The following is a 26083-nucleotide window of genomic DNA, read 5'->3' on the forward strand; positions in this document are numbered from 1 at the left end:
CTTCGGAAGATCATTCATTTGTAGTGGAATGTTTACACCAGAGCCTTATAGAATTTGGATAGTTCATTTTATTTTAAAAAACATGAAAGATCTTAATCTTAATTCATCAAACTTTGAAATTGTGAATATTAAATAAATAAGACATTAAATATCAATACTTTGTGCAAAACATATTAATGAATCAAAACATTATGAAATATAAATATATGTAACATTGTTATTAAGTCAACTCATTATCATGAAATGCTGTTTTTTCATTTCATGCCGTTATAGAATTTTGTCTTTTTATTTCATAACAATTTTTAATTTGTTGTCACCAAGCCCTGCCCTTTCACTCCTCAGCCAATCACATGGCCCCAGCCCATCTTAGCAAGTCCAACACCTGCTACCAAATGTTGTTCATCAGCTAGTCGCTAACTTTGCCGTTTGGTGCTGGGCAAGTAGAGGACGGTGAGTTTATTAGTCCTTTTTTTAGCTGCTGCTGCTGGAAACGAGGTTGATGACATTGGTGAGACTGAACCAGAAAGAAAGTGCTCTGTAGAGCTGAGAGGGACTGCAATGCTGGCTGATAATAGGGCAGAAGGTGTAAATAATAAATTGAAGCTAAATTCCATTTAGCTGCTTCAGTTTTAGGGTCCTGTCACAATGTCATGAGACACCTGAATAGAATGGAGCCATCATTAATGTTATTAGTAGCCTAACACATGAGCTTTTCCTACTATGACAAGTCAAAATGTCTGCTGTGAAACAGGACTTTTCTCTTTGAGGAGTGCCATTTGATCCAATGTTAATTCAAAAATATTAACTAGTGCAGTGTTAAATTAAATTACAATAGAATTATTACAAAAATAACAATGAAATATTTCACAATTAATTGGTTCATGTATTTAAACATTACTATATATATTTAATTTTTTTCACAATGTCTTATTTAATATTGGTTGTTTGAGCTTTATATTATAAGCCACTATAAAATCTAAATATTTTCATCGTATGAAAATTTTTGCCACCAGTCACTCTGTTCTCAAACACACAAATCTCATATAGAAAACCACAACGTTGAACAAAATATTTATTTTTGACAATTACATGACCTCTGATGCTCCAAGAGGCGACCAAGACGGCACAAAAGGTTGCCAAAAAATAAAGACCATTAAGAAAGTGACACGAGTTGGCAGTCCTAGTCCCATGTTAAACCTAAAAACACCACAGCACTGAGACACGTGGAGGAGGCGTTGGAATGTGATGAGTAGTGTGTACCAGGACAGGCTTTGCATCTGAGGACATAACCACATCCTGCTACATGTATCATTGCTCCAGTCACTGTGGGGTCAAAACGATGAGCCCCAAAAAAAAAAAAAAGGAAAAATCCCAAAATAAAATTCAAATCATTAGAATATCTGAGATTCAGCCCTGAGATTAACACACGGACAAAATATATTTTTTCCAAACATTTTAAAAAGAATAAAAACATATTCCAAAAGCTGTATTTGGTACAATGCAAACAACTGCCTGTAATTGAAAATAAATTGCAATGATAATTTCAGGCTTGCTGACACACACTCTTTAAAAATCAATTCCACTGCAACAAAATATAAAATACACAAAACATGAGGATGGCACAAATGAAATCGACGTGGTGTTCCAGGATAAGGAGATTTGGGTGTGTGTGAGAGTGTGTGTCGTGTCCTGCTGCTGGTGAGACAAGCAGACGAAGCCTTCGGCTGCCTCTGTGTGGACATCCGTAAACATCGAGCCGTGGCTTAATGGACCTCACACACACACACACACAGGTCTCAGACGGCACAACGCTGCCCCTAAAGGTGCTATGCAAAAGTACATAGACGTTACACCAACACTGATCACATATAGACTTTTCTCTAAAACAAACAGGCAGGCTGACAGGCCAAAGCCCTGACCTCATCACCTGATTCAACAAGTACTAATACACTGGGAACTAATCTCAGTACATGGTTTACACAAGTCCCAGACAGTCAGTGCGTACCTGCGTGGTCAGAGGGTTCATTAGGAAATTGGCCTTGCCCCTGCTATTGATAACAAAGTCTGCAGCAGAAAAGTGCACGCAAGCTGCCTTCAGTCATCAGGATGTCCAAAGGAAGGTGATGTACATCCACTGATTTGTCGTTGCACCACAAGCTAGTGAAAAACTGTATACAGCTCTTGTATGTCAGATAAGGCTTTTTCAGAAGGGTTCTGGTGGGAATTCACCATTTAGGCCCAAGTCAAGAAATACAATCGCAGTAGACTATCAGGAATCTTAATACTAGCATTGCCATTCCTATTCAAATTAAGATTGATGTAAACCAAAGATTCTCAATGTCAGCATAGAAATCTGCAATCATACGTCCTTCTTAAACTTTAGTGACACTGGTGAAGCCGGCTAGTCCTTTAAGTCCCAAAGAGGGTTTGTTGAGGTACACTCAAAGCAATGTGAATTTTGTGCTGCAAAATTCAGAAAATGAAACTGAACAGAAAGAAATGATTTCAGCTCCGACAGCAGAAACCCCAGTAAACAGCAGATGACTTGCATTGAAAGGAATCCCTTTACTTCTAGGGGGAAAACTACGCCTGGTTTAATTCATTGTCCCCAAACAGGGCTTTCAACAAATTGTATTGCAATTCCGTTAAGATACTAACTGATTTAAGGGCCGCGCAGACGAACACAACATGGGAACATTTAAATTCTGCCAGCCTGAAGTGGGAGGCCAAAGTGCTTTAAGCCAAATAAAAATCACATGGTCTCATCCTGATGGTTGGATGTCTCTTTTTAAATTCACAGGATGGCCTGTGAACCTCAAAGAGTCACGAGGGAGCCTGAAGCAAACGATAGTGGGGGCAGGAACAGAGGACCAGACATGTTCAGTGCCCCTCCAAAAGTGCTTCCTGCAAAACCCCTCACATGGGGAGAATACATTCAAACACACTGTTCAGTCCCCTCAATAACAACAACCGGGTCCGACATTCAGTGCAAGTGTCGTTTGGCTGTATTTGAGACTTTTTGCACCGCTCTTTGTAAAACAAAATGTAATGCCATGTGTCATGATCCAAAAAAAGTTTAATATGGAACCCTGCTGTCAGCGTCCAATCGGGTACCTTGTTCTGAGAGGGTCATATCTCGACCGTCCAAGCCTTTTCTGTCCCATCTTTTAATAAAACCAGTATCTCCTTGACTGGCTTGATAATTCAACATTGAACTGCTTCAGCAATAACTTAAAAAACACACAATCAAACCTCTTTGACAACCGCTGAAGAAGCCAATAAGAAAACTCCAGGAATAAATAAACCAAATATAATCAAATACTTTACAAAATCTTTAAAAAATTAAATATCTTTGATTGTTATTCGTATTTAATCCAGGAAAAAAAAATCCATATAAATAACTACAAAGTGATAACACAAATGACAAATTCAGCATGTTACTTTATGTGAAGTTGAGAGTTTCCTCAGTCTGCAGGCGTTGGTGTCTGATGAGCGCCGTCAGACTGGACTGACGGAGGCGTCGGTGACCGGGCTCCTCCAGTCACAGTGTCAGGGGTTAACAGTGCAGTTGAAGAGCAGAGGGTGAAGTTAAGGTTTACGGGTGCTAGCTGTCAGTCAGAAGAACCCTGGTCCAGTCTCCATGGTTACCAGCAGAAGGGGAACAAGAGCCCCTGCGGGATGTTGCAGGTGAACGTCTGGATGGAATAAACCAAAAAAAAAAAAAAAAAAAAAAAAAAAAATATTTCAAAGTGATGAATTCATCAGAGCACGTTTCTGGAGAAAAAGCGCTGCCTCACCTGCAATACCTGCTGATTTAAAAAATAAACAGACTATGCCTCATATACAAATATATATCTTTAATTTCATTCTGGGTGCTGTCAGAAACGATTCACTTTTAGCTACATGTGAAACACTGCCCCCATCTTCTTATGTTTGGTTTGCTCCTAAAGTTTCCATCCACGTACCCCTAAACGCCAGCAACCTGCTCAAGTTCAACGCAGCTTAATTTGGACGACATGTTGGAGTCGCCCCATTAGTCCAAATATGGGCTGAGTATCCAAAAACCTCCCATACTTCCCATAAGGCAACTCATTAGCATCTGTCATTAGACCCCCACACCCCCCAAAGACAAACTTGACACAACTTCCTCCACAGCCGCAGAGGACATGAAAGCAGAGCAGGTATTTACTAACCTCATGAGGTTTCTGCTAACTCTGTCACCTGTCATCCCATCGGTTCCCTGGAGGGGCTTTGAATGTCTTGTTCTGGGGAGGGAGGAGGAATCACAAACGTTAATATTTAGATAATAATACAGTCACACAGTTTCCCATGACATTGTTTAAACAGCTAGGTCTTTGAAAACAGCAGAAACACACCTAATCCTCTAGATTGCCTAAGACAACTTGAACATTTTCACTAGTCGGGGACATTTTAAAGTGCAGTTATTTCTGCTCACCTTGTGCTTTTTACACTTCATGGAGAAATTTTCTTCAATGAGTACACAGTCTGCTAGAGCGAGAAGAGAAGAGGAGTTCAAGATGCCACACTGATTCATTCAAAAAGGTTCAACCGCCCACACGGGCGAGTTCAGGCTAAGCGGAAGTGATGACAGCCAACTGCACTTCACAAATAAGCTGTTTACAGACCAATACACACTCACACACAGCACCAGCCCTGAGTGTATTCAACATAATATTTCAACAGGTACAATGTTAAGCAAAGACGTCAGAATCTAAACCTGGATAAACACAACTAACGGCATGGCTGGATACCACTAGAAATAAATTGGGTGAACAGACCCTTTAAGATTAAAGAGTTCAAAATAGCAACGCACATTGTATCTGTAACACACACACACACACAAGGATAAGGAGGTGTACTTTGTCCCCTTGTGATGTGTGGAGATGGAGGGGAGAGAGCGGCCCTTACCTGACTCTAGAGCACACCTGTAGTGGTACTTGTTGGGACAGCCTTTGAAAAAGCAGCCCAGTGTAGCACCTGGCTCACGGCACGCCGAACACATCTAAACACACAGCAGGTAAGGTCTTATGAAGACATATCGTGTACAAGTCTGAACTTCATGCTTAGATGCGAGATACAGTATCTACAATATGAAATACACTAGAGCACAGCACACTAGAGAAGCTCCTTCAGGATCTTTCTGTGAATTTAAAACCTAAAAGGCTGTATTTACTAGCAATCAGGCGCTTCTAAATTAAATTCATGATGTTTAAAGAATCCGAGGACCCGTACACAGCTTGTTAACATATTATCAGTTCAAAAAGGTTGCATAGAAATGCCCTGAGTTCATCCTTATGAAGAAAACTGAGCATGGTACAAACATGTTAGTATATAATCAACTGGGCTCAGAGCATTCTGCCTTAAAATGCCTTTTTCACTGCAGATATTTTGACTTGTCATAGCAGGTAAAGCCCAGGTGTTACTAATAACATTAACGACGGCTCTGTTCTAGTCAGGCGTCCCAGTAAGCTTTGACAGTGTGGCAGTGAGCCACGACACCTCACAAATTATTAATCATACGTTTGTGCAAAGAAACACCCACAGATCTTCCCTTCAGAAGCTGCAGAAAATATTTCTGATTATCAACAGTGGAGGAGTCTACGATGTCAAATGGGAAAAGAACTGAACTTTGGTCACATGTGTGTGGGCAAACTCAGGGTATTGTGGCATCTAAGCGGTGACCAAAGTAAAGGAAAACATGACTAAGTGTACTGCAGCCCTGCTAGCAGCGCCTACAGCCTGACGTATTCGTTATTAATCACACATATTATCCCCTTGGGAGCATGAATATGACAAATGTCCTGGCCTGATCTGCTCGATAATGAGATATTTTGTGTGGACAGCTGACATTTTAGTTTGACGGTGTTGCAAAATAGAAAGGATTTGCCATGGATTGCACTATACCCTTGCGTAGACTTGAGGGGTGAAGTAATCAGTCGATTAAATGATTAGCTGACGGGCAGAAAGTTCATCTGGAACTATTCTAATTATCAATTGTCAATAACTGAGTGATTCCAGCCTCTCAAATGTGAATATTGACTGATCTTCTATGATTGTAAACTGAATTTCTTTGGGTTTGTCTCCAACAGAACAATCTCTAAAAAAGAAATGGGCTTTTTTTTTTGACAAAAAAAAGAAAAGAAAAAAGAATTAGAATAAGATTGCTCAGCTGGCATCAAATGAGCTCAGAATGGAACTTTGATCACATGATAGAAGGTGGTTGTATATACACATTCAAAACCCACAAGTTCCATATTTAGGTCACAAGATTAGGACATTCGCTGAGGAAGACCGAGATGTTGCTATAGGAAAAGAAGCTAGTAGTGGACATTGAGCTAAGATTTGTTGAGATGTTAAACTACTGTTTCCAAAGTGAATGATGAAGTTCACCCTCCAAAAACAAGGACTTCGATCTGAAAATGTCTGCAGAAATTGCTGAATTGGTGGAACAGGCAGAGACCTCAGCTTTTAAAGAGCAGCTCTCTTTGAAATGCACCAGCCAAACCTTCAAGCGATGCTAAATCTTTTTCATTTTGTACAAATCACAATGTGTCAGTGTTGCTTGCCTGTGCCAATAATTTCTAATATTTTCTATCTGACATAATTGTCAATTACTCATGCTTACTCATGCTTTGATATCACATCCGAAATCTATTAGTATCCTAGAGGCCTAGAAAACAAGTAAGTAAACAGGCAGGCGTTTAATGCATTATCGTCCTTAATGTTTTGTTCATCTCCAGCTCCATCATATCAGCCACATCTCATGTGGCATTGTGCAAACAACATATTCACATTACAGGCTTAAAGTGCAGCTTTACCGTCTCCTGGGCCACCTTGACAGCCTCCTCCAGTCCGTAGACTTTGCCCTTCACAAGGAACATGCCCGCAGACCAGATGCCACAGTCTTCATGGAGCCAGTATTCACAGGGCTCCAGGGGCAGCACAGGGGGGCTGTACCAGTCCTCCACAGCAGCAGAGCCGGCGTCTGACCGAGGCCGCTTAGCTGCAGGGCTGCCAGTACTGTCAGCGGTCCACCGGTGGCTCTCCGGGAGGACCTTCTCCTTCAGCTGAGCTCCTGGCCTGGGGGGCCGTGTTGTGGCTGGAATGGCACACTTCCTCCCCCTGCCCCTGATGCTGCAGGACGAAGAGTCTGAATCGCTGTAGTCGTCCTCGTCCTCTTTGAGGCCCGACATGCTGGCTGGTGTTTTGGTGCTTGGCTGGTACCCTTCGGGGTAATAAGGGCCGTGGAGGTCCCCCAAGTCCATGGCGTTGGCCGACTGCCCACACAGGCAGCAGACGAGAGAGCGCTGGTGCTGGCTGTGCGTGGATGCACGGCCCAGCTGCAGACAGGAAGTGCTGGGTACAACTGCAGAAATAAAGCCGCCGGGGTGAGCCTGCTGCTGCTGGCCCTTCTTGTGTTGGGTCCTTACCTCCTCGGGGTAGTTGATTACAGTACACAGTGACGGCGATGACTGCTGCCGCTCCACGCGGATGAACGGAGAGAAACTGTCTAACCTCAAGTCCCTTTTCTCCTCCTTGTAGTTGATGTACCTCAACTTGAGCTCCGGCTCCTTGGGCGAGAACATGGAGGAAGACTGGCTCTGCGTGTGTTTCTTTCGCCTACTCTTCGGAGTGCGAGCCCCCTTCGTCTTGGCAGTGGGAGATGTTTTGCTAGCTGTAGCCTTGCCTTTGGCTTTGCCTTGGCTTTTCTTTGGAGATTTTGATGGTGGTGGTGGTGGGGGTGGGGAAAATCTTGCCACATGAATTTCCACAGAGGGGTCAGTGTGAGAAAGATGCTCTGGCTCTTTCTTTGAGTTTTTGTGCGCAACAAACAGAGGGCTTTTTGGAGGTGTGCTGCTCTGTGACTTTTTAGAATTATTGATTTCAGAATCAGAGGTAGAGTCTTTGCAACTGTCAGTGTTAACGTTATTAGTTTTACCCCTTTTCATTGAAATTACTGCTTTTTGTTTCATTGTTTTCACTGAGAGAGAGAGAGACGCTTTCGCCCTGCTTTTCCGTTTTCCCGCTGACAGGCTGGCACTCCTCTTAGGACCGGCTAACTTAGAGTCACTATCTGTCGTCGACCGGGAAGCATTTGCTTTCTTATTGGTGCGTATGCATCCTGACACTTTATACCTGCTTGAATTTATGTTCATAACTATAGCCTCTAACCGAGTCCCTCTGCCGGAACGCACTGGCAGTTTCTTTTCTTTTAAAGTTCTCTGTAGTGCCTTTGCATTCCCGTTCATGTGAGGAATGACAGTCTTGGGTTTGTTTTCCGAAGCATCCGACACACAAACATCGTCTGTCAAGTCAATGAAAGGCTGCAACACTGCCTTCCGTATATGGACAGGCTGCTTATTTTCATCGCTTGAATTTAACCTCGTGGTACTATCGCTGATGCCAGAGCCTGGCTGAATGGCCCCTTCTGTACTCAAGCCATCCCACGCAACCTCGTCAGTTGTCTCTAGATAAGAGTTGTCGCCGCTGGGTGAGCTGGAGGCCTGAGGCAGGATGAACACATCCTCTACATCCTGTGAGGTAGCTGATGGGGAGACGGGGTCCTCCAGAGGACTGATGTACTCCCTGCTCAGTAAACACAGGTCTCTAGCACCCACGCTGTCCGGGTCCTGTTTCTTAGACATGAGAAAGGGCACCTCAGAGCCGCCCCTCTCCTCATCCTCCCCTGTGGCAGGGATGAGAGTTTCCGGTGAGGATTCAGCACATACTCCCGAACTCGACCAGCTATCACCCTGACCATTCTCCAAACCCCTACTGTTTTCCTCTTCGCCTTGTACACGCATATCCACGTCGCCATCGCTGGAAACGACTCCACCATTGAACTCACGAGGCTCCTGTGTTAGACATACTCCCCCATCGTTCTCTGGTCCCACCTGAGCCTGAGATAATGACGGAAAAAGTTGGGTCTGCGTGGCGAGGTCCACGGGCTCCTCAACCTGCTCCAAGCAATGCTGGTTGAGAGCACAGCCAGTCTCCCCAAGCACTTTATCCGAGTCACGAGGAGGGTGGAGGGACAACTTGCTAATAGGCGGCACACCGTACAGAGGCGAACGCTGAGACAGGGAGTCGTGAGTGGAGAAGACGTGAGACCTGCTCACGTAGGAGAGGGTGACCGTAGTGTGGGAGAAGGCATTGTCTGGTTGAATTTGATCCCCTGATTGGAGTGTGATGTCCGAGGAGCCGGCCTCAGAGAAGGGTAATCCTGGGTTGCTGGTCCCGGAGTTTGGGTACCAGCCGGGGCTCTTGACCATCCGCAGGGCGTCGAGGGACGTGGTGTTGAGGACACATTCCTCGCCTTTCCTGGTCAGGTCAGTCACAGTGGGGATGCTGGAGGTGGAAAGATCTTGAGGCTGTAGATCATCTAAGCTCCCAGGTGGCTGCTCCATAACAACTGCAATGGATGGAGAGGAGAAAAGAAAGAGGTGAGTTCTGTATAGGAGGAAGCATAGAATTTATTTAATTATCATTACTCTTTTTTCTTTCTTTTTTTACAATGGTCTAGAACTCTTTATCTAACCACAGTAGACACAATGAGCACAATAGCTCTTTTTCAGGAACTCGAGATCATAGTTGAACTACTTTTGACCACTAAGCTACGTCACTTTGACGTACAATTTTTTTTAATTTCATTTTATTTTAAGACGTCAAGCAGAAAGTTAAACCACAAGCCTTTACAGCTAGTCATAACGTTGACATTAGCAAGGAAATTGACATGTGCTTGAATTTCATTAACGTTAGAGAACATAGCAGTGGTTAACTGACAATTTATGTTTTGGCTTATTTCCAATATATCATAATATTATTTCATGTTTGCAATATCAAGTTGTTGGGTAAAGTGGATAACGTCTTTCCAGACAGCCGGCTGACTTTCTACCACCAACGTTGACAGGTAAGGGTTGCTAGCCTAGCCTAGCCACAGTTAGCGTTAGCTAGCTAGGCCAGCTTAGCTCTGGTAACGTTCCCCTACGCCGAACTACATTAAATATCTAGCAGCTTAAAGTGATTTTCATTAAAGACCGAAAGTCATACGCCACAGAACTTGACTTTGCAACCTCTACTGATCGATAGCGAACACTTCTCATTTCGGCGAGGTCTACTCCCCCAAGAAGCTCATTATTTCGATAAAATGCCAACTTTTATAGCCTGGTGGTCCACATTGTTCATTATTGGCCAATACGCCTCTTAATAACTTTGTTGCAAGAAGGGCCAAACCAGTTTTCAAATGTTAAACCTTGTTTCATAGGGTGTTGTTTGGTGTATTATACATGAATTCCGAATTGAAGAGTGGATCTTAACGGTTCAAAGAAGTATACTTTGCTTTCTACTAGATTCTAATATCCAACGATAAGCAAGGTATTATTAAATTGCGGATTACTTTTCATGGAGTTTGGCGACACATTCTCTCCATTTAAGAGAACGGTACGCACCGGGGCAAGGCCCGGCTGGATGAAACAAAGACAGATCGGAGGTAACGTTAATGCGCTGCAGATCAAAACTTACCCGGACGGGAGAGATTGTTGCGTTTTTAAACGTCCAGTTAAGAATTCGTCCCACCCGGCATCTCTTTCAACAACCCATCTACTCTAACGAATCCTAAGAACACTACAGAGAGAGAAAGCCAAATTAAATAAAGATCCTCACACTTTCCAGGAACACACTACTCTGAGAGCAGCAGTGTCAAGTTGTTTAGCGTATAATCTCAAACTTCCGGATGCCCCTTTCAAAATAAAACAACTGCCTTTCAGTGTTTTCTTTTATTTTATATAATACGAATAAAAAGTACAATTAAACCATTCATCAAAAGTGTGGAAATTACTAAACGCATAATTCCTCTGCAGGAGGACAGCCCATTGTTCAGTTCAGTCAGAATAATTTGCTCTTGATCCAACTGTTGCATGTAGGCTGTCAAAGCTTCAGAAACCTTAAACCAGCCTGCTGTGATTACTCTCTTTATTCTTTTTTTTTTTTTTTTTTCTTGGAGTGACATCATTATTGGGCATTACTCTCAGCTGTGTGCTGTCTAATTCTCGGTGGCTTGACAAGTAAAACCCTCAACAGTGGAACAGAGAGGCAGAATAGGAGCAAACTGGTAGGACCTGTTCCACTCCAAATAATATTTGGTGTTATTTTCTTATAAAGTTTCTAAAAAAAATAAATTAAAAAAACCTGTAAAATCATACATTTCTGAATGATTTGTAAACATTTGTTGTCGCTAATAAATGTTTCACGTGCTCCTTTTAAGCCAAGTACTTTAATTTATTTTTTTCACACGGACTTTTCTTTGATATACCGGTTGGTGGAGATGAATGAATTTCCAAGGTCGAGAATGAACCTTCATGATGAACCTCTAGGCCAACACAGACAGCTTCCTATGGGTGAGACCGAACAGCTGCTGCGAGACGACACGTCCTCCTACAGTACGCGACCTCCTTCATTTAAATCTTACAGACACTAACAATGGTTTTGAAGTCTTTTTTTTGTAAAAAAAACCAAAGCTATTAGCTGTAAAGTCACGTACATTTTGAGAGACACTCACAGTTGTGTACAGGACGATGATTAATTTTCATCACGTGTTCCTTTTTTTAAACAGTCATTTGCATATTTGCTGCGCCTCATTAGTGTTACTAACACACCTGGGGTTGATTGCAGCAGTTATCGCTTCGCAGGCAGAGGCAGGAAGTGTGCCAGGAACATTAACGCATTAATCATTAAATCTGAGTGCTGTCCTACTGGTCAGTTTTGTACATTGTAAATTTAAAGCCTTCAGCAACCACGTAAGCACAATGGAGTGTGTTTCCTCATTGTTATTAGGCCTTTAACAGCAGACATTTTGACTTGTCATAGCAGGAAATGTGTTACTTTCCCATGTTATAGAATGGGGGGGGGGGAAATGCCCCCAGTCAATCCCCTCTAGTGTTTTCACACCATGGAGCTAGCTTTGGGAGAGAGCTGTTCGGGGCCAGGACAGGTGACAAGGTCACCAAATGAGAGACTGTCTTTTGGAAGAATGCTCTTCATCCACACACTTGTGGTGACCTTACTAAGACACTTAATGTTTTTCCCCTTAATTTGTCATTCATCATTGTATCTGTAAATGCAGGTTTTCCAGCTAAACTAATGGTAACACTACTTTCAATAGCAATTACCTGGTGTGCTGTTGTATTATTTAAAAAAAAAAAAAAAAAAAAAGTTTGATTAGACCAAACTGACTGCTCTCTTCTGACGCGTTCTCAAGATTGTTTTTGCAGCCTCCTCGTCCATCTCTCTGCCAACTTGCTTTAACTTAGGAGCAAAATTAAGCTTCACAACACGATCAGTCTTCGTTTTGTAAGCACCGTGGCTTCAGAAGACCTCTGTAAAGGCACCTTTTGTTGCAGTGAATGCACAGCATGTGAAGCATTTTATGTGACTGTTCACTTCAGAGAGGCAGCAGTATGTCTAGCATTTAGGCAGAGCTCCATGTCGGCGTATGGTCCTGATATTTGTACTATACAGCAACTGAATGAAAAACTGAATTCTCATTTTTTAACTTGTATTGTGTGTATTTGATCAATGTGTTTTAAACCCCCCCCCATTTCACATCAGTCACGCAACAAAAAGGGTGCAAAAATATTTATTGCTAATAAACCTGTAGTCAGTTGGTGTATATTTGCTTTATATTTACAATAATAGAGTACAGAGGAATGGGAATGTGAAAGAAAAATCCCAACCATTTAAATAAATACAAAGGGACTGCCACTGAACAAGACTACAAACATAACCAACTCCAACAGCTCCTATACAGCTGGACCAATGATTGCAGTGAGGAAAAAAAAAACTATATAAATTTTCTTATACATATATTTAAATTATAATCAGTGAATCCCATCCATATGCATTCAGCTGTCGCCTTCCAGGGGCATCTCAGATTGATCCAAGGATTGCAGAGAACATCGATGATATTAATTTAAAAAGTGAGGCGATGAAGCAACACGGTAGGTATTTTGTTTTCTAATGCAGACGAGCATTTAGTTCCATAGCTTGTTTACTGAGTAACACTTCCATCTGTGCTGGAATGATAATGGAGTGGTGGAGCGGTTAACGTGCAGACCTGAACTCCAGACTCATTCCTATGGGGTTTTTTTTTTTTTTTAATGCAAGTATTACTCATCAATATGTAGTTGTGTTCAGCCATTAAACATCACATTTATGCCTTTGGCTAGCAACAGTCTAAGGAGTTAAAACAGTAGCTTACACAGTCATAGTTTTAGTGTATGCATGACAGATGCTCAATTAAAAACAGTATTTACAATAAGACATGGCAGCAAAAAATAAACAATACAAAAAATGTCACAGTTAACTGAAGTGCATGGAATGCAAAATCTAGACATGAAATTCAAACTTCATACCATGTTTTTTTTTTTTAATATATGATCTGTGTTTGTGACCAGTGTGTAATGTTACTAAATAAGTCATTACAGAGCTAAAATATAGTGGGCTTCTAAACATGCAGCAAGGTAGGTAGATATGACACTGTCAGAACTCCTTAGTGTCCTTATTTTCAAACAGGTGGAGTCTCTGCTCAGCTGTCAGCCCTTCCTTTAGACTCTGGAGGGATGAAGAGAGAAAAAGCAGATGTTAATAATGACTACGATAAACAGAACCTTTTCTGGACAGATGTGCTGTTCCTGAGCAGGCAGTGTTTCCATTGTCAGTGTAAATCTCTTGTCACCCAGTGATTAAATCTCTAAAATGGAATCATGAGAGCCCACGCACCACATTACAATTGACCGTAAACCCTTCTACACCCTGTGTGCTATGGCGCCCCGAAGCCGACAAAAGGCAGTAAAAGGTTATTAGATGAGTCAAAAATAAATAATACTGTTAAATCATTAAAATTGTGTGTAAAAAGAAATATAAATGACTTTGGGTTTTTTTTTAATAAAATCATTTTAAACAGTTTATTTTACTCTATTTATCTTTAACACAGGGAAGAAACTTCGATTGGGAGTAATAAATGTCTTTAAGTGCATGTCTTTGACCTCATTGTGTCATCATTGATATTTTGGAGATGTGTGTGGTTTAATGTTTCCTTTCTCATAATGTCAAACTAAACTAAAGGCAGATAGCTTTGTTAGTGTTAGCTTGCTAACAACTGTTCCAACAGTTTATACAGCGATGCTACAGCAGTACAGAGTAGATGAATGATTAACATCACCTGCATGGTAGTTTTATGACAGGTTAGCTGTAGCTGGGTGCTAGCTAAAATGGCTGGTGCTATGTGTTAGCTGCCAGTGTTTTTAAGTAAGTTAGCCACATTGCAACAGTCTGTATTCACAAACACGCACTCCCACCCTGGACCAATCCCTGCGCTGGACATTATCACATAAGCATAAGGAAAACTGGAAATATGGTAAGGAAAACAGGAGATATTGCATGGAGTGGGATATTTGTGGATATTAATGTGAAGTAGTGACTCAGATCTATTGAGTGCTTTAGAGGTGGAGGACAAGAGGATGTGCTTAAACCACCCTTGGGTGCGTCTGGTTTGGTTTACCTAAAGGAGAAGGGGAAGGAGGCCTACACGTCCTCAGCCGCCCTAACTGTCCCAGGGCATGTCACGACTCACAGACTGAGGACAGAAGGGGGAAAACACACCAGCAAGCGTGTGTTAGACTACTCTGCTGTTTAATTTGCATCACAATCCCAAGACTGCAGTTTTGTTGGAGTCAAATAAAATAAAATGCAGTCCAGCAGGAACACTGTCAATAATGATGCAACAGTGGGCATGCAATGCTGCATGCAACTTTGCAGGTGACCAGTAGATGGCAGTAAGTCACTTGAAACGGATTCTCAGCCTTTGTTTGGTGAGAGACCTCTTATGTCAAAACAGGACTGCTCTGTCAGTTCTAAATCTGTTGCTGCTTAAGCAATATGACACAAGATACAGTTCCATGAAAAATCCTGAATTAACGCACCAAGGTTTTACTCTTAATTGGCCCCTTAGCAGGAAACCCACCTTTGACCTCATGGTGCGCTCTGAGCGTTTGGCGGCAGCAGCTGCCATCTTGAGGATGTCAGGGTTGCTTTTGGACTTCATGATATCTAGGAGGGGAAATGCGTCAAAGATTAAATAAAGGGAAAAAGTAAGAGAAAGGATCTAGTCCTCGGGTGTACTAAATGCTTATTAGCTGACACGCAATGGGCCTCATGCAAGAACCACTCGAACGAGCAGATTCATTCTTAATTGGCACATATCAGTGATTTTAGAGAGCTTGTCAAATTCACCAATTTTCTCTTACCCACAAACCACCACCGGGGGAAAAACACTTGTTTGACTTAAATGTTCTAATGTCCATGAACTGCAACATCCCCAGTTTGAATCCTGCCGAGGACCATTGTTGCATGCCCCGAGCAGCGAGTCCCTGGTTCGATTCCCAGCTGGCCGGACCATTGCAGCCTGTCACTCCCCTGCTCTCTTTCCCACACTTCCTGTCTCTCTCCACTATCACTATCAAATAAAGGCATAAAATGCCCCGAAAAAATAATGCCTTAATCTGAATGAATTTGGAGTTTAAATATATTGCAGACCGAAATCAATGAAAATAAACAGAAATAAATAAAATACATTTAATGCAAAGTTAATATTCTGGTAACTATTTCCGTCATGGTGACTTTTACAGTTCAGTGGTTGCTATGAAAATTCTCTCTCTCCAACAGCTGCCTCAGGATCTTTACAAAGGTCTCTGTCCAGGGGAACATCCTTCTAACATCACCTACTGTATCATATTCTCCAGTCCACCTCCTTGACTGTCATGCTCCCTTGACAGCCTCCCATCTAAGTCATGGACCACTTTGCTTTTTAAAGGAGTTTTTTTTAGCAAGTAACTTCATGTCAAACCATTCGCTCTTTATTTACACTACACCGCCGCTCTGATATTTTCTGTTTGTTTAGGGCCCCCTACTAGAGCAACTGACTGCTCTGCAGTGTGAAATTCTTCTACTTTACTCTTGGGCAATATTTTTGGGAATAAAACTTGCAAACAAATAGAGTTCAAATAGGTAGCCCTTATGCAACAATTTGCTAACTATGCTAATTATCAAATCTCCTCTTGAACATAAGTTGAAACAGGCAATTTACAACAAGTTCGTGCAGTTAAGAGAGTTGGATGAATCTGATTTGGAACTCTCGTACAAGCAAGCATAACAGAAAAAGGTCAGACAGGTTTAGGATAAGAATACAAAATTGTTCTTGCATGAGGTCCACTGTGTTTCTATCTTATCATACCATATCCTCCTCGCTCCACCTCCTCCAGCGACGGCTCCCCGAGTGCCTCGTGAGCCAGCTGCAGCTGGTCTCTGAGCCGGCCCAGATCCCGCTCTGCTTTGGCCCTGACGATGCTCAGCTCTGTGTAAATGTCCTTGTACTTATCTGTTGCATATTTCTTGTCCTGTAAAGACATTGTTTGGCAGTTCAGATAAAAGTTATTCATGTTGTCTCTCAGCTAGGAATTCTTGGATGTCCCCAGTTAAAAGGGCCTTCAAGTGCTATCTTAACAGGAAACTTACTCTTTGGGCAGCTTGGAGTTCGTCTTTCAGGGAGTTGATTTCCTGCTTCAGGTACTGGACCTCTGACTCCTTCACCCTCAGCATCACCTAGGAAATAAGATTGAAATGACAAATGAAGATAAAAAAGATGATGCTGAAAACAAGAGTGAAGTAGGCCTTTGTAAGAACCTGCCTTAGGAGCACCAGCTGCTATTTAAAAGCTCATTAGTACAGACTTGATTTTATGATATGTTCTATATATGGGATTTTATGCACATTTTCATATTTTATTGCTTTGATTAGATTTTTTGCTTGAACCTTACTTCTAACTCGTAGAGCTCTTTTCCCTGTATCGTGGTGTTTGTGTCTCCTACGCCATCCTCGGATGCCATGGAGCGCATCTTGGTGATCTCTGCTGCGAGACGGTTGTTCAGCTCCTAAAAACAAAATCGGAAGCAGCTTTATTGGCAAAGTATGCGCACACATACAAGGGATTTGACTCCGATTTTTCTCTCAATGTACTTGCATAGAAATAGACATACAGCTAAAAACAAGGACAGCAAAGCCGGACATGCCTCAAAGAAGAAGCTCAGAACAGTCTAGCAGAAAAGCAGGTATGCTTTCATGTCTCGAAACATTTGTGAAAAGGTGTGTCCCAGTGATTGTGTATTACAGTGTGTGTCTGCACCTGGTTGTGTGCGTTGAGCTCCTGGTTCTCTCTCTGACACTGCCTGAGGGCCTGCCTCTCGGCCTCCAGCGCCTGGGCCAGGTGGGCGTTTTCCAGGCACTTCTGGGAATACTGCTCCGACAACACCTCGATCTCCCGCTGGAATGAACACAGTTCCTCCCTGAAACATAACACAGTACCACGCTGAGAGAAAATCTAACACCACCAGTTTGGGATTAGGAGTAAAAAGGGTGAAAATACAGCTAGATGTTCAGGCTCTGGTTTAGTTAACCAGTCAGTCTTTACCTGTCCTGACAGATCTGTGGCCAGAACAAAGTTTGTCAAGGTGTAATGAGGATCAGATGTCCAGTGACAGCCATAAAAACACATGTTCAGCAGTGTCTCATTTAGCTGCTTCACCGTGGTCACATCACCGTGGTTAAGGTAGACAAGCTGTGGGGCAGGAGTTTTTTGTCCTCCCTTCTCAAAAGTGACACAGCTTCGGGATCAGTGAATGAGCCAGTAACACAGCCCAACAAAAACTCTTAATGGCTTAATGAAATGCAGGCTGATTTACAGTCAACACACGTCACCAAGTTCAGTGTTCCAGCACGCTGAAGACAGGCAGGTGAGCCTGAACACAGAGGACAACAACACATGTCCCAGCAAGTCATGAGTGACAGCTGCAACATCTGATACTCCAGCACTTTATCCGTACTCAGATCAAATGAAACCTTTAATGAAGCACAGTCAGAATAGTCTTAAAAACATAAAGAACAGCAGCTTGAGAGTGTGGAACGATAGATACTGGATTATTGAGGCCAACACCAATATTGATATTTGAGAGTTTAAAGAAATATTGGCAGATTTTTTTTTTTACCGATTATTTTTTTTTAAATCTGTGTTTATTTCTCCGGGTTCGGTAAAGTGGTTTTATAGCAACTTATTAACATTTTTCTCAGCCCTCATTTTGTTAGTTTGCTTTGTACTCCTGATCTATTCCATGCTCAGCTGTCCTATTAGTAAACTGGGCTGCGGTTACTTTCTTGGATGACATAAAAAGGTCATGCTGAACAGATAATCATGACACCAAAGCGAGCATGCAGCATGGGCACCGAAAATGAGCAGAATGACGTCAATTCTACAATGTAGTTTAAGATTATGTTACGTTCATGTCATATGGGAGCGGTCACGTCAACATCCAAGTCGTAATTACAACTGGGAAACTGAAAGAAACAATATATCCGACTTGGCACCTAATAAGTTTTCAGGCACTGAAAACCAAACAAACATGGACGTCTCACATCAGCCAAGTCCACTGTTCAATGTAATTAAACCAACATTTATTGGATATAGAGTTATATTGTCAATGCACAGTTATATATTAACCCTCACACTACCAACTCGGTAATCATACAGCTGTCTTGAGTTTTCCGGTGACATGAACGCTAGCAAGTCGTAAATATGGGAATCTTTACCGTCTCTACAATCCATGCCATATGACTTGAACGTGGCATCTGGCTCTGTGGGCGGCGTTTGGATAAAATCGAACAAATTGCATGCTGGAATGCTTTTTGACAAAATGTCAGCCATGCTCCATCCTCTGACACTACTGTTCATGTAATTTTAGTCAACAGACAAATTAAAATGTATGATCAGAGGTCCTTGGTCAACTTCCCGGTTCTAAAGACCATACCGCAGCTATACTATGAAAAACTTACTCATGCTGTCTGCGAATCTCCTCTATGTCTGCATTTTCTGTGTTGTTGTTGGCCTTGCGAGCCTTGTCCAGCTCCTTCTCCAACTCTGACCGGTGGGCGTTTTTCATTGCTTCAATTGCTAAAGTAAGAGACAAAAAAGCTTTAATAAGTACAGTGCAACTTTTATACTTTGTTCTAAAATTATATTATTACTAAGGTAGGGTAAGCTAAAAGCAGGAGGTTCTTGTGAAAATTTAAATCACATTAGTGATAAATTACCACAATAGCAGCTCTGTGCTTTCTCTGGTTTCTGGATAAATCCAACATGTTTAGTAGAGAGAGACTTTATTCTGTCAGGTCAAAGGCTATTTGATCTAGGATGTAATTTACCAGCGATAGTGGCTGCTGTCTCCTCCTCCAGCAGTCGCTCTTTCTCCTCCTGCAGGTTCTCCAGCTCTCTCTGGTGTTTCCTCTGCAGCTCATCTATCACCTTCTGATGGGACTCCTCCATGGCAGCAAAGCCCCTCTCACAGGTGGCCTACGAGACAGGAAAACATTGTCCAACTGTGAGTTCATAGGTCATCTGGACATGGGCCAAAGGGGTCTCCTGAGCATATAAACTGAGCAGGAAAAAAACCCTTGGCCCTACAATATGAGCCAGTGCAGATCATCATCAGCACTTATTTCCAGCATATAACTTGCAAGCTACAGCCTGTTAACCACGTGCAAGTTGAGCCTGTGTGAGTACAAAAAGGGTTAAGAGGAATGACAGGATACACAATACACTGAAGGAATGCATAGACAACGAGAGAGGAGGGTGTAAGAAAGTATATGCTGCCATTTCCTGTCCTCAGAAAAACATCCACTGATCATGCTTAGAAAATCCTTATTCCAAACTGAGCTTGTGTTGTTGAATAGTGGCTGTAGTCTGCAGCTAATGTGCAAATCCTAATCTGCCTATGGGCCAAATCTTTGATGGAATGTAGGGTTAAGCTGATAGCCTAATACAATCATGAATATCTGGGCGTCTGAGACACTGCAGTCAAATGTATCTTCAGCTTACGGCATTTTTGAGGTCAGTTTGCCAAATTAGCACCTTTGGGTGGGATGGAGAAAGGGAGAGAGGAGAATAATCCTCATCAACACACTTTCAGAAAGAGCCATTACACTGCTATTATAACTACAGTGCAAGTTTCCACAAGAGGGGATTTCAATGGCCTTTCCACTAGCCCAACTAAAAACCTTGTCCTGCTTCCGTCCTCTATTCACTGCCACTAATCTGAGGACTCAGTCGACGGCTGTGCCATGGCCCGCGTCCCCCTCTCTGCCTTAGTCTAACTCCGGCCAAACAGAGGAAATGGAGGTCCAGTGTGTTTTCACAGGGATAAAACCCCCTGAGAGCTCAGACCAGGAACCTACTGTGAGAGGCTGAAAAGTCTCCCCCACAAAGCAAATGTAAACTTCCTGCTCGGACATCAGACCAAGCACAAGCTTTATCCAGAAGCACGTCAGGCTATGTATCTTGTGTGTAAATATATCTTAGGTCATGGCGGGGGCACAGACTCACTACTCAGACACGGCAGAGTATTTAGTGAGCTAAGACATAAGCTGACTATCTGAGCGTCCAACACACTGTTTAACACTCCACAAGTACAACTCATTTTCAAAAGTAAGTCAAACATTGGATTGAATTCTTGAATTCCTTCCAGCCTCTAATATTCTATATTTTTCTTATTGTCAACAAATCCCATGAAAAGACCAAAACCAACAACCAATTAATCCTTCTAACAAGTATCACGTGTGTATCCAAAGCCTGATATATCTTATTCCTGTGTGCCATGAAGTTCCATTCCAAAAAATCACATCAATGAGCCACACTGTTGCACTGAGTGATATGTTCCTTCATTACCATGAACACACACACACACACACACACACACACACACACACACACACACACACACTAGTTTATTTCGAGTCAATCCAACATACAATGTCTCAGCCTGAAATACTCACTAACTTGCTGCCGTGGGCTGAAAACACTATTTCTATTTCCTCCTGATGGAGTAGTGTTTGCTAAAAACGACAGTGCCTAGCTGTTATAGTTTCATTTCTGAAAAAGGCTGAGTAATTCTCTATATTTCAAACTGGTCACATAATCTTTTTTACAGATTCACATCTTTGGTAGGAACCTGTGGGCTTCGGGCAGAGCCACAGACAGGGTGAGGAAGTGAGAAAGTACTGAGATTAATACACAGGACTAACACATTGTTGCTTTTGGTCTTTTCATGGGATTTGTTGACAGTAAGAAAAATATAGAATAACCAGCCTTAAAGGGACAGTTCACCCCAAAATCAAAAATACATATATTTCCTCTTACCTATAGTGCTATTTATCCATCTAGATTGTTTTGGTGTGAGTTGCCAAGTCTTGGAGATGTTGGCCGTAGAGATGTCTGCCTTTTTCTATTTTTTTTTTCTATAATGGGACTATATGGCACTCGACGTGTGGTGCTCAAAAGTTAAGGTCAAGTTACTCAAGATAATCCACAGACCTTGTTGTGAACAGTTTCATGTAGGAACTATTTTATTTCTACCGATAGTTCCTACATGAAACTGCTCACAACAAGGTCTGTGGATTATTTTACTTTTGAATTTGGGGTGAACTGTCCCTTTAAGGGCTTTTCACACCAGGGCTGAAACGAAAATACAGGATATCTGTTGACGAATTTTCGCATTCAAACCATTCACACTAATATATACTAATATTCACACGAATATTCGCGTTTCGTGCATTCTATGGACTCTTCAAACAGCAGTAGGACGATGAGTTTCTAATGTATCTTTTGGCTCAAAAAGTTATGAATTGTAGTGGTATGTAAAAAAACGTTTTCACTATAATAAACCCACACTCAACTCTACACACTGGAGATGGGTATATTTTGGGGGCTTTGAGCACCACAAACAAAATTCCTTTCGCCTCCATTGTGTTGGGGAAACTTCCACAAATAAAACCAAAACTATCTGCTTGGCAAAATACCATTAGGGGTAAGTGAGAAAATATGTATTTTAGTTAGTTGGGTAAACTGACTCTTTATCATAACAAGAAATACAAAGCCTACACTTGAAAGTTTATTCTTGACCTTGTGACTTGTAGTTTTACAAAATAATCAGTCAAGGTCCGCTTACGAGCTTTCAACCACATTTCACTGCCTCCACCAGCAAATGAAGTTGTTGGCCTATATATGACCACTTCTTATCACCAAAGTTCCATACTTGGGTCATGTCATCACAACTGAGCCAACAACTCCATTTGCTTGCTGACGACCGTGAGATGGAGTTGAGCGCTCTACAAAAAGCTAGTAATTAGACCTTGAGTTAAAATTACTTAGTCAAAGAAGTGAAATGTTATGTTAACTGTTATTCAGAGAAAGTAGGAATTTAAATGAAACTGTTAGTAGAAACAGCTAAAGGAAAAGAGATCAGACCCATACAAATTAAGCTCATAGCAGAAATCATTTTAAATGATAATTGACTATTTTAATTCTAAATATTCAAAAGTTCAAAAGTGTTAAAAAGGGTCAACTCTTTGCCCTTAACAATTTAAAATGTGGCAGAGCTGAGTCAAAGGGTTAGATTAATAAGCACACTGAACTACGACCAGAGGAACTCATTTCAGAGAACAACATATGATGTGGTAGTGTGAAAGAATCTGTTTTGTCATTGCTAATCTAATGTTCCAGTTACTCAAAGTTACAATTGATGGTGATGAAACTTCAACAAAATGGGTTCCTCAGTACACAACTACTGCAGCATCAATGATCACATAAACCTACAGGAGGTTAGTTTTCATGCAACACAGAAGAAAAGTGGTTTACAGAACAAAGAGCAAGAGTTGGGTGAGCGAGGTTAGGAAGGGGAGTAGGGGTTGGGGAAGGAAGTAGGATCTGGGAATGCCACAAAGGAACACAAGGCATCACAGATGGACGACGGCAAGGACAAGGAGCGCTTCCACCTTCAGGTTTTCCAGGTCTCTCTCGTATTTCAGCCGAAGAGTCGTAATGTCTCCCTGCTCTTCGCGTCGTCTCATCTCTTGGGTCATGACTGAGACTTGGGTCACCAGCTCTTGAATGCGCTCCTTCAGGGTGGATGTTGGGGCCGAGGCATGATGCAGCAGTCTGTCCTCGTCTGTTGAGTTCTTGTCAGGGTTTGCCGGACTCATCACGCTTCTCAGCTCTTCCATTTCCCGGTCAAACCTCTCCATTAGGTTAGTCCTCTCCATCTCGTGCTTCTTCTTCAGGTTTTCCATGCAGTTCGTCAGCGAGTCGATCTCTTTCACATTTTCTTCTGAACGCAGACGCAGTGTCTCACTGGCCTTAGTGATTTCCTGCCTCAACTTTTCAGCTTCCTGCTCGTAGCTGTCTTTGACCTCTCGTAGTTCCTTCCTATGCCTGGCTATCATGTCATGAAGCTCAATGTATTTATCCAATGAGTCTATGGGCTCTCCTTCGATCTGGATCAAAGTTTGTGGCCCTGTGGCAGTTTTCAAAGAAGTCTCAGATAGTTGACTCTGAAGATCTGCCAGTTTGGACTTGAGATCTCTGGTAGCTTCTCTCAATTTAGGACAATTTGGACAATCCAAGCTACCAATCTGACCTTCTGTCTGCTTTTCTTTCTCATGTTGGACTTCCAGCCTAGTGATCACATAAGATATGTAGGCTTCTTTAAGGGCATCAAACAGATATTCTGAGGACTGTTTCTGTTCTCGACCAAAGCTTGCTAGAGCCAAAGACAGTAGCTTGTCATCTTTGGCCAACTTCACACTTGATGCAATCTGCTTCAAAACATTTGACTTTGCCTCCAAGGTCTCTGTTAACTCTTTAAGAATTAGAGCATTTGTTTCATTATCAAGCCATCTGTACATGGCTGCAAAATCTGGCTCTGTCACTACCTCACTCTCAACTTTTGCTGGTGGACAAATCCTCCTAATCAAGAGCATCAAGCGCTTCTGTGCCATCATCTGTTCTACCACACCTCTTTCACAGCTGGGTCTGTCTTCCTCTGGTTTTATTTCGGATGTACTCAACAGTTGGCTCCAGAACTCTCCCTCTATTACCAAACTCATGTCTTTCTGACTCAAACAGAGTGGCTCTTCTTTCGAAGAACCGAATAAAGTGCCTTTTAAATCACTGAGCATTTTCTCTACATTAACATCTACCTTTGCTAACATCTCTAAAACCTGATTAATCGCCTCAGACTTCATCTCAATCTCTCCTACTACTTGCTTTATAAGTCCTTTATCATCAACCTGCTTCTCTCCTGCCTCAACACACTCGCTAACTGTCTTTTCAACTCTACCTGTCGTCATTTCTAACTTCTCTCGTAGCATTCTTATTTCGTTTTCTGCTTCTCTTAGCTTTTCTCTACTGACTTTCTCAGATTCCTGGTTTAGTGTGATTAGCTCACTGTTCCTGGCTTCAAGTTCCAAACAGCGCTGCTCTGTAGACTGAAGGTTTGCCTCCGTATCAAATAACTTTGCTTGTGAGGCTTCGAGTAGCTCTTTGAGTTGCTCTTTCTCCATGTCTAACTCCTCATCCTCATAATCTGCTCGAAAGCCCAGACCCTTCAGTGTGGCCTCTTTCAACTGCAGCTTCTTCTCAGTGTCTTTTAGGGTGTTACCAAGCTCCTCCAACGTAACCAGAGCTTCATGAAGCCTCATAGATTTCTCATTCAGCTCCCTCTCGTAATATTCCCTGTCTATAGCATTCGCCTGGTTTTCAGCCAGTTCAGCCTTCAGTCTTTTCAGCTCTTCCATCACCAGATGATGCTGTTTGCCGCCCTGCTGGCTGATCAGCTCGGCTTTCAGTCTGTCTATTTCTCTGTCGGCCTCAGTCAGCTGGTTCACTATCTCCTGACATCGTTGTTTCAATGCCCCGTTTTCACTAGTTAAAAGTTCAACCCTCTGAGAGAGCATCCCAATCGTCATCTCATTTGTCTCAGAATGGTTTTCAATTTCTGAGAGGGGGCCGTAGGGGCTTTTCAGGCTTTCAAAACTTTGCTTCTGAACCTTCCCTACCAAATCCTCCATGGTTAGAAGACGGGCTTCGTATTCACGGATGCTTTTTCCTGCCCTGGCTAAACTCTTTTTTAATGTTTCATTTTCTACCTCCTGCTGGTACTTCCAGGTCTCCAAGAGCTTCTGAAGTTGCTGTTTCTCTGCTGTCTCTTGATTATAACTATGGGATCTCAATAATTGTGCAAGCTCCTTTAGGGTCAGAGGGTTACCAGGTATCAAGTCTTCTAGTTCTTGAATTGCCTCTGTGCTGTCCTGGAGCAAGAAGCTAACTGTTTTTTGGACAGGTTCAGGGGGAGGGCCTTCCAGAATGGATGGTTTTAGGGGATCAGAAAAGTAAGGTTCCTTGTTGGGGAGGTGAGAAAGAGAGAGGCCAAGCTGTGCCTGCATATTACGCTTTTTCAGCTCTTGCTGCTTCAGGAGCTCTTTGGTCTCCTGGTACTTCTTTGTTAAACTCTGTGCTTGAGAACTAACCAGTTCGGGCCTCTTCGTCTGGGGCATCACATCAGCCTCCAGACCCAAAGGGTGCTCCAGCTTGGAAAAGGGGACCAGACATTTGGTTAACACACAGCAGGGGAGACACAAAGCTTGCTAATAATTTTCAGCGTTAACTACGAATCATTTTCCTCTAATTTCTAAGTGACATTACAATTTGCTTTCCCCCATGATAATCCCAAATTATGTAAATTAACAATGATTCAAAACAAATTCAAAATTCCCTTAGGTTTTAATGGTGTAAATTCAAAGCAAAGGAAAGAGATTAAATGGCCAGGGTTAGTTAATCACAACAGAGCATGCACATTAAATGGTTAAAAGTTACTTCATGTGGTAAGTAATGCAATATTAGTTTCAGCTAGATGGTTTACTCAAGGATGAAGGCATACCAGGTCCTACAAACACATTTCTGAGGTTCTCTGGTCCAAGCTCATGTCTTGCACCAAAGCAATTCTTTGCCATTGAGTGGAGATAGTGAATAGTATTATCCAACTAAAAACTAATGTTCAAATATATATTCAAACTTTCTCCATAATTCATTGCAAGTGTTCTCTTTTAAAAACAAAAAGTAACACAAAAT

General features: G+C 42.1%; 2 protein-coding genes and 1 long non-coding RNA gene across 12 annotated transcripts in view; 1 reads left to right on the forward strand and 2 right to left on the reverse strand.

Annotated features, from left to right (window-relative positions):
• Positions 1–1059: 1059 nt before the first annotated feature.
• Positions 1060–11470, reverse strand: si:dkey-94l16.4 (transcription factor 20). Of its 7 annotated transcripts, none has more exons than XM_044179878.1 (7): positions 10859–10967; positions 10543–10644; positions 6840–9433; positions 4930–5023; positions 4457–4509; positions 4194–4265; positions 1060–3695 (listed from the first exon to the last, which is right to left on the reverse strand). In XM_044179878.1, the coding sequence occupies exons 3-6, from the start codon at positions 9426–9428 to the stop codon at positions 4218–4220; spliced, it is 2784 nt and encodes a 927-aa protein (XP_044035813.1). In that variant the 5' UTR covers positions 9429–9433; positions 10543–10644; positions 10859–10967; the 3' UTR covers positions 1060–3695; positions 4194–4217. The 7 variants fall into 7 exon arrangements, with proteins under 7 accessions (XP_044035813.1, XP_044035814.1, XP_044035815.1 ...); XM_044179879.1 differs by having other exon boundaries at positions 10864–10955; XM_044179880.1 differs by lacking the exons at positions 10543–10644; positions 10859–10967 and adding an exon at positions 11333–11470.
• LOC122868165 lies at positions 11030–12935 on the forward strand. The gene is made up of 2 exons (XR_006376049.1): positions 11030–11131; positions 11345–12935. It is a non-coding gene; the product is annotated as an uncharacterized LOC122868165 (long non-coding RNA).
• LOC122868161 (myosin phosphatase Rho interacting protein) overlaps positions 12640–26083 on the reverse strand; it is a 46401-nt gene continuing 32957 nt past the window's right edge. Inside the window, exons 16-25 of one of the 4 annotated variants that reach the window (XM_044179874.1) lie at positions 22951–25542; positions 19327–19474; positions 18958–19075; positions 17258–17417; positions 16893–17006; positions 16591–16677; positions 16310–16472; positions 15041–15126; positions 14579–14653; positions 13493–13629 (exon numbers count right to left, since the gene is read on the reverse strand). In XM_044179874.1, coding sequence (XP_044035809.1) covers positions 14621–14653; positions 15041–15126; positions 16310–16472; positions 16591–16677; positions 16893–17006; positions 17258–17417; positions 18958–19075; positions 19327–19474; positions 22951–25542 — 3501 coding nt within the window. In that variant the 3' untranslated portion in view covers positions 13493–13629; positions 14579–14620. Of the gene's footprint in view, positions 13630–14578; positions 14654–15040; positions 15127–16309; positions 16473–16590; positions 16678–16892; positions 17007–17257; positions 17418–18957; positions 19076–19326; positions 19475–22950; positions 25543–26083 lie in introns of all 4 variants that reach the window. The other 3 variants (XM_044179875.1, XM_044179873.1, XM_044179876.1) reach the window with 3 other exon arrangements.

The sequence above is a fragment of the Siniperca chuatsi genome, linkage group LG20 (genome assembly GCF_020085105.1).
Source record: "Siniperca chuatsi isolate FFG_IHB_CAS linkage group LG20, ASM2008510v1, whole genome shotgun sequence".
Taxonomy (NCBI): domain Eukaryota; kingdom Metazoa; phylum Chordata; class Actinopteri; order Centrarchiformes; family Sinipercidae; genus Siniperca; species Siniperca chuatsi.

Excerpts from the sequence above, each read along its gene's own strand:
- si:dkey-94l16.4 (XM_044179880.1), bottom strand. The coding sequence starts at position 9,428 with ATGGAGCAGCCACCTGGGAGCTTAGATGATCTACAGCCTCAAGATCTT. Across the intron at positions 5,024-6,839 it reads TCAAGGTGGCCCAGGAGACG|ATGTGTTCGGCGTGCCGTGA; the intron begins GTAAAGCTGCAC and ends CTGTGTGTTTAG. Across the intron at positions 4,510-4,929 it reads CAGGTGTGCTCTAGAGTCAG|CAGACTGTGTACTCATTGAA; the intron begins GTAAGGGCCGCT and ends TTCTCGCTCTAG.